Source organism: Gavialis gangeticus, unplaced genomic scaffold (genome assembly GCF_001723915.1).
Source record: "Gavialis gangeticus isolate Ggan-Ray unplaced genomic scaffold, GavGan_comp1, whole genome shotgun sequence".
NCBI lineage: Eukaryota > Metazoa > Chordata > Crocodylia > Gavialidae > Gavialis > Gavialis gangeticus.
The window spans coordinates 13,999,186-14,007,722 of NW_017729000.1; the positions used below are offsets into that span (position 1 = coordinate 13,999,186).

An 8,537-nucleotide genomic window follows, 5' to 3' on the forward strand; every position below is an offset into this window, starting at 1 on the left:
ACTTCGATTGGCTCCTAGCGCTGGCAAACACCAGTAGAACCACCACCAGGAGTGGCTTGTGGAATCAGAGCATTTGGTAGGGGGAACTGGGGCTGACTGGTCCATAGAGGGGGACTTGCCCATCTCAGGGTGGCAGGAAGGGCCAGGGGGCTAAAAATAATCCAGTGGCAGAGGACATAGGAAAAGCGCAAGCCTGGGGTTAAGGCCAGCTGTGCTCAGAACATGTACAGATGTTCAGTGAAATCGATCTAACTTAGTGCACTTCAGAGCTACAGTTAAATTAGATCAAGTCAGCCATTTTTTGAGTGATCTAGCATTCCTAGAACTTCTGTACAGTTTGTACTTAGATCGAATCGACGTAACAAGGGATCCAAGTGTAAGGTCCAGATGTGGGGGAACTAACTTAGGTCAGGAGGCCATTTTTAATGGAACCTAAGCTCTTCCTAACCTCCCCAAATGTCTCTTCCCACCTATTGACACCAGTGGGATCATTAGTGCCAGTCAGGATGTTGTATGTGATGGCAGAATTCCATGCATAATGAGCAAAATGTAAAAGTATGATTTAATAAATCATGTGAAGGCCATTGATTTTAAAAATATTTACATTTAATCCTGGTTATAAGGCGTACAGCATACTTTCAGCATCTTAAAGTAATAAATAACATCTGCTTATATCCAAGTTAACAAAAATCTCACAGTAACTTTACTGGAAAAAATCAGAATGCTTAAAATACTGCAAAATAACTGAAGCTACTTGCAGAGTGACTGACTTCAAGTCAATGAAGAGCTAAAATAAAAGGATAAATGCATCTAAAATCTGAAATGTGCATTCCGGTTGTTAACCAAATCATCAGGCACAATAATACGAACTATAAGGATGACAACAGCAACGAGCATTTCTCACAAGCGTCATGACTTACTGCATGGCTGAGTCCAGTTCTTAAAATACATTCTTTTTACATATGCACTCATTAAGCAAAGGACCATAATTTGTCCTTTGACGTATGCTGTCAGTTCCCATCAAAAATGGGAGTTGTGTGTATGCAGTGAGTGTGGGTTTTGGTCCATAATGCCTGGGCAAATGACTTGGCAATATATGTTTGCAAAATTGGCCCTTTGCACCTACCGCACTACTTATTCCTAAGTAAAGCTTGAGTTGAAATCCAATATTTTTTGCTTTTTCCAGAATGCATGATCCCTCACTGTGGCATCACATTTAAGGATCACAGCTCCTGTATCCGCTTGATGCCTTAACTGGGGTATTTCTGTGATATAGCTCAGAAGCTAAAATTAAAGTATCAGAATCTTTGTGCAACATCAAACATAGCAAAAGCTGAAGAGGCTCTACATTATATTCAATGGAAGGAGAGTTTATTCTTCCCCATAGTGAAATTTCAAATAAAGATACCAAACATTTTATGAAATTTGTTAGAAATGTGTTTGCCCCATTGTTTTTGTTTTTTAAAAAAAATCTCCTATGATGATTTAGGCCTCAATCCTGCAAACATTTAATGTGTGTAAGCAACTTTGTATGTGTGAATATCCCTAACAAGTCTTTTATAAGAAAAAATAGAACGAAATTGTTCCTATTTGTAGGATTGGGATCTTATCATTCATAGAGAAAATAATGTTATTAAAAACATATTTTCACATTCAGTATTGTGGAACTTTGGCAGATAAGTACACTATCAACATTACCTGGGATGACAATGGCCATTGAAAGAATTTACTTGGCACGGTGGTGTAAAAACGTAAGAGGTACTGGGATCTTTTTGAGTAAACCTTATGAAACGATCCCTCACCCACCTTCTAAAATATCCATTACTGCATTCGCATGTAGCTAGAGAAAACAAGCTATCAATGTTGTAGCATTTCTGTTTAACAGAAATGTGAAAATATGATCTCTTAACAGAAATCCACTAAAAAGCAGACTTTTTTTAAAAAAGCTCCTGGAATGCCCCAGTTCGGATAGACGAGTGCTCTTGCAATGCTAAAAACACCACATTTGTGAATTACAGTTTGCAAAATTTCAAAAATGTATCTGTTTTGGTGGCTTTTGCATTCATCTGGATGATTTTATATATGGGATTTTATTTTTCAAAAAATACCTTGTGGAATAAACAAACAGCTTTGCTCTTATGAAATTACAAAAGGACAAATTAATTGTAAGTGGATGGGTGCAGATTCATGTTAGATGAAGCTTCTCAATTGTGAAATTACTAGCAAACTATTTCTGTTGTGCAGTGAAAAACAGGAAGTTGTGATTGGACAAGGTCAGAATGTCACACAGGGGCTTCTCTGATTCAGATTTCGATACAGATATATATATATGTGTGTGTGTGTATACAAGACCTCCATTTACCTGATGATTTTATAACTGCCACCACCAAGGCAATGCATTTTTGAATATGTCTGTACTTCCTTCCTCACACCTTGAAGCCCTCGTTGTGACATGAAATTTGATTTTGTGAATGCGCCAAATGCATCCAAATGACCAATTTTGATGTAAGGTGATTTTTGGTTGTTTGTTTCTTTGGGTGGGTTTTTTGAATTCTTCAAACAAAAAAGTTTAGAAGGCATAATCTTTTTTTTCCCCACTTCTTTCGCTTTGTTTCTTTCCGTAAAGGCCTCAGCGTGGGAAACATGTTTTATGTCTTTTCTGATGATGGAATCACAATTATTCAGCCAAATGAATGTGAGATCCGAAGACACATCAAACCCAATGAAAGAATTTTTACAAGCTATGTAAGTTACTGAAATAAGGTATCCAAATCATCAGTCAGCTTATACTTGTACAGAGGATCAAGTCAGGAAAGGAAAATTATATTGGATGTGTCCAGGTGAGAGTGAGGAAGGAGGCATTTGTGGGGGTATACAGAGGTTGCAGGCACCTTAGCTTCAGAATTGCAGGGTGCCTTGGGTCTGGTTTGGCAGTACAGAGCATGTCAAGGAGACATTTCAGCCTATGCAAAGTGAACTACCAAATTCAGAATGGGGGCAAAAAAGCACCCAGCTGAGGGCTCCCTGTTTGTGGAAGAGCAAATGCAGACATGCTATACCTGGCTTTTATCCCCATTTACTACAGTTCACAGGAGATGGGGAGGTCTGGGCAGCAGAATAGCGAGGGATTGCAGCACCACTGTGTTCTGATTGCTAGCAGCTAGCAGAGGACCACCCTTTGCTGCCAGCTCCCCAACAGCTGAACCCAATATACTAATAGCTTAAAATCAGAGATTCACAACTAGCAACTTCATAACACCCAGTCAAACATGTACCAGCAGATCCTGGGCACAGCTGAAATCTATGGGAACTACATGTTATAATCCTGACAGAATATTATTAATGTGCGGCACAGCTTTTGCTTAATTTGCTCAAATCCATGCAAGATTTTCACCTCTAGTTTCTCTGTTCAGATCTTTTGGTGAGTAACAACCAAAAGTATTGATAGCTCGTTTGGATCACAAAAAATTTAGTTGATTATCTAGTTCTTAGCAGATGTTTCTAGACATCACTCTTAATGAACAATCCTATGCAATGTAACTGAACTTTTACTGATGGTGAGGTCAGGGGGCTAAAACTAGCCGAGTCAAGGTGGGACGGGTAGGAAGAACACAAATCACCTTAGCCGTAAAACTAAGCCACTAAACGCAGAGAACACGATCAGCCTACCCTTCATTTTAAGTTTTTTGAGAGGGTGCAGAGGAGAGCCACATGCATGATCAGAGGTCAGGAAAACAGACCTTATGACGAGAGGCTGAGAGCCATGGGGCTATTCAGCCTGGAAAAGCGCAGGCTCAGGGGAGATCTGGTGGCCACCTATAAACTTGTCAGGGGTGCTCATCAGGATCTGGGGGAACAACTGTTCACCAGAGCCCCCCAAGGGATGACAAGATCAAATGGTCACAGAGCCAAGTCAGCAAAGCCTATGTCCCCAGCCCTGCCTCCTGCCAGGTGTCAGGCCCAGCCAGGACCGAGGCGGGGGGCAGGGGGTGAACAGGGATGAACAGGATGCCCCCTTCCCCCAGAGCTAGCAGTTGTGGGGCTCTGGTCCCTGGAGAGGGCACGGGGCAGCCATGGGCAATTCCAGGGCAGGAACAGGGGCCACAACTTGGGGAGCCAGGAGAGCCCCCTGCCCAGCCCCACCTACTGCTTGAGCACCGGCTGCTGCTGGCTGGGCTGGGGGCTCCATCACCAGCCTGATCTCATTAGCAGCCTTGCCAGCTCCCCTCCCCTCCCCTCAGCAGTGGCGGCACCTGGGGTCAGAGCAAAGCAATGGTGCAAAGGACAAAACCCCGGTGGCTGCCCACCTGCCACCGACTCTAGACAGCTGCTCACCCCCTCCCGCCCTGCTCCCAGGGATACTGGGGGATCCCAGCTCCCTTCAGTCTGTGGCAGCTGCTTGGAGAGTTGTGAGACAATGCCCTGATCTGGGGAGCGTGCAATGAGTGTGCAGAAGTGTGTGTGTGTCAGAGCCTTTCCTGGGGTCTTTTGCCAGCCCCTGACACTGGAGTGCAGCTCTTCCCCCTGGACCCGCCTGGCTGGGTACAGCTGTGGATTCACCTTTGTCTCTGCCAACCCTCCACAACCCTTCCCCTCTGTGCTGTCATGGCACTGCGTGCTGGAGGGGCAGGGGAGGGGCAGCTGCCAGCTCAGCCCAGCAAACTGTTGAACAGGGGCCTGCTGCCTCCCCGATCTTGGTGCTAGACTCATCCCCTGCCAGGCACCACAACTGCAAGTGCAAATGCATGGCTGCCCCCTCAGGGACCAGAATCGGGGTTCAGTCACAGGAACTTGGTGCTGACTCCAGGGGGTGGGGAACCCTCCAAGCCCTTCCTGGAGCCGCTCCAGTGCATGGGTCCCGGGGCTTGGACAGAACGGGGGAAGGGGAGAGACACTCCGTGCCCTACCAACCTGGGCCAGCAGTGCAGGGTGCACCACTGGCATGGCTTCCCCCCAGCAGCTCGCGAGCCCTACTGCCCCTGCCTCTGTCCTGCTGGCAACCCTGTGCCCCAACCCCAGACAAATCCCAGGGACCTCTATGCCGCTGTGAGCAGGGGCAGCCCATGGAGCCCGACCAGGCTGCAGGGCAAACCTGCCTCCCTCCACCGGCTGTCTGTAGTTGACAGCTGCCTGTGACTGACTGTTGACGCAGTAGCGGTGGCAGGCATACTCACCAAGCAGCCCGCTGGGGTGGCCTGGTTGCTTGGCTGCATCCGGAAACATGGGGGGAGTGCTGAGAGGTGTGTAGGATGCCTCCAAAGTGCTGGCCTTGGCCAATGCAGGCAGCCTCTTATGTTTGCCCCACTCCCCCAAGGGCAAACGTGTTGTGTTCACTCCCAATCTAACCTTGGGCACTTAGAGTAAACCATGTAACGTATTGATTCCGCCTCAGGCTTTCTGAATGTTCCTAGACCTAAGTACTACTTAGATGCTTAATAACAAGCCTAATGATTAGGAACTTCTGCCATTCACAAAACTCTGTCTAGAGACCTGGGGTCAGATTCTAATTCACCTTCATGGATCTAATCTGCAGTTTGTGGCACTCACAAACTGTTGGGATTCAGAGTAGCAACCTTTCCTGTGTGCTCAGTAGGCTGCTCTCTGGCTGCCTGAACACCTGGTTCAGACAGAGTTGCACAGACATACACAATACTGGGTAAATCCTGAAATTTAGTTGCAGAAAATCATGACTAGTGACTGAGTGCTAGATGTAACAGGATGGTATCCCTCCCACCATCTAGCCTAGTGCTTGCTGAAGCCACAAGAGATCTAGGTGCTAGGCCCCGTGTGACCCATATGGGTCTTGAAGATGTATCTACTTCTTAGCAAAGTGCTCCAATCACCAGGTCACAGGTGCACCATTCCCCAAAGAGTTCTCCAGCTCTCTTGAACCCAACCCACATGGCACTCAGGAAGGAAGTGTCTGCGGGGCCAAAAGGAGGCAGAGAAGTAAGGGACTGAAAAAGACAATGAGAATGACTCACAGGCCACGGACAGACTTTTCATCTGCGGTATTAAAAGTGCCATAAAAATGTAGAACTATAGACATAGAGAGACAAGGCCAGCCACACTGGCTGGAGTGCTACAAAGCCATCCTAAAGGCATGCAGGGGTTTCGGGTTATTCAGTCCTACAATCACTGGGAGCCTGCATGCTCCTGTACTGTGCGGAAAGGGAAACAGGTAGCAGTCCCCCAGTGAGCTCACCAACAAGCTGTGAGCATGCTGCAAATCCCCAGCTTGGGAGGTGGCTGGCTGTCAGTAAGTGCACTGCAGCCTTTGGGGGCCTGTGACCCACTCTTCCTCCCCCACCGTGGGGGAGCAGATGGACTGTCAGTGATCACCAGGTGGCAGTCCTCAGTCCTGGTATTTGAAAGATGGGCCTGCTTGCTTGACTCCTGGAAAGAACTTGAATCACAAGCAGAAGTAGGCACCTCCCTGTCATTTGGGTTAGACACATAGGCCATTTGTAGATGTTAGTTTTTCTAAATTTAATCCAGACTACAGTGGTCACTACATACGCGTGGATGCCTGTAGTTCAAATTAAAATTAACTCCGGGCCAAATGAACGAATCCTCACTGAATGCAGATTAAAATTAATGCAGACTAGGGCTGTCCGAACTAGGCAATTTAAACTGTATTAATTAACATACATATAAACACAGCATTGCTTTTAGAAAAAACGGTCCCTAGGAATTCAGCAGATAAGCATTGTGAACATCAACCCCCACAAGGGAAACTAAGTTGGGTTTTTGCAACACAACAGAGGCTATCAGGCACAAAGTAACACCTTTACAAAAGCAAATGTGCCAACAATAGTTCAGAGTGACTAAGTAGCAGTATCCTGACTAAGCCCCCAGCCCTACCCAAGCACAGGAGCTACTGGTCTGTGGAGGAGTGGGGAAGCCCTCTTTGGCCCCCTTCCCCCACAACATGTTGCCTGAGATAGTCATCAACACTCAGAGCAATTACACTCATTACAGCTGCTGGAACAGCATTTTAGATAACTGCAGTAGGTTTGCAACAATATAGCAATGCTTAAAAAGGTTTATTCACCTCCTAATTACTTCCAATCCCAAGGGCTAGGCACATAAACCCACACAGAGGCTGAGAATTGGGACTGTTAATGGGCTGATGGTCAGTGATCATCTATTAGCCCTGAATTCAAATTGAAATTTGATTTGAACAGGGTGATGTGAATCAGTTAACACAGTTTAGAAAATAGCGAGCAGGTCTACAAATGACCTTACTTAACTCCTTTAGAGGGGTGGGACCTAACCAAGCATTGTGAGAGTCAGTCCCACTTTGTGAACCAAGCTCTTTGTGCTCAATAAGTTGTTGTTTTTTTAAGTAAGTCTTGAAAACTCTGTGGTTAACAGCCTTTACTTCACTGGAGGATTTTAATATGTCTTCTTATAAACCCAGACTCTGATCCTCACCCAGGAGGTTATCCCTCAGCATGGACATATTATTAAACCTTATTACAGCTGTTACAACTCAAAAGCAGACCTCTGTGATTCTTTTCTGAAGAACTGTATGTGTTGAAAAAGTAGCCCAGAAAATGCACCCTGAAAAGAACCCAAGAACCAAAGGAAAAAGAGAGTTTTAAAAAAATGTCAAACAGTTCTTAGAGCTTTTGTAAGTACAACTAAAAGCAAGCAGGACTAGACTATAGCTGGGTGCAAAATTGTGGCAGGTCCTTATGCAGAACTCACTGAACTTGGAGAACAAGTCTTCAAAACTTAAACCTAGTCTACACACAAATTCTGGACTGTTGTAACTATATGAGTTGCAGCTGTAATGGTTTAACTGTAATTGGTATACTGAACCCCTTGCATCAATGCATTATATTGATAATAATGTGCTTATAGCAGTATAACTTATTCCCCTGGTAATACAGAAATAAACTATAGCACTATAACTAAATGGTTTATATTCTATAGTTAGAACAATATACGTTTTCTGTGTTTACAAGGCCCTGTGAAACAAAGTAGCTGGAAAGGAAGGGAAGGAATTAAATAGGCAGTCAGCAGGTATGAATTTTTCCAAGTTCACTTGTGACCCTACAAATACAAGGTATTATTAAGTATTCGCTGAAGTTAATTGAAGGTTTGATGTGGAATTCAATGGGTGTAGGGTCAGGCCCACAATTACTTACAATTTAAAAATACAAGGAGAACGTCAAAAAGCCTACTTTGTAATGCTGTTGCCCTGTGCCTCCCACCCAAAGCTCCTGTCCCCCAGCCCTGCTCATGACCCTTGCCCCCCACCCAAAGCCCCTGCCCCCCAGCCCTGGTTCTGCAGCTATCAGCAGCTACCCAGAGCTGGGGCTGGCTGCAGCTGGGAGGCTATAAACAGCTGCTGCCCTCCTGTCCTGACCCCAGGCCCGGACTCCGAGAAAGCAGCAGGTGCTGGCACTGTGCCGGTTGAGGCCAGGGCTGGGGAGGCAGCAGCTGTTTGTAGCCTCCCAGCTGTAGCCGGCCCTGGCTCTGGATAGCTGCTGATAGCCATGGAGCCTGGGCTGCTCCCAGCAGGGCTT

General features: G+C 45.8%; 1 protein-coding gene across 1 annotated transcript in view; it reads left to right on the plus strand.

The window, feature by feature from the left end:
* Window positions 1–8,537, plus strand: part of LOC109289774 (follistatin-related protein 4-like) — a 94,354-nt gene that overhangs the window by 71,343 nt on the left and 14,474 nt on the right. Inside the window, exon 6 of the mRNA XM_019505976.1 lies at window positions 2,627–2,745. Within this exon, the coding sequence (XP_019361521.1) occupies window positions 2,627–2,745 (119 nt within the window). The remainder of the gene's footprint in view (window positions 1–2,626; window positions 2,746–8,537) is intronic.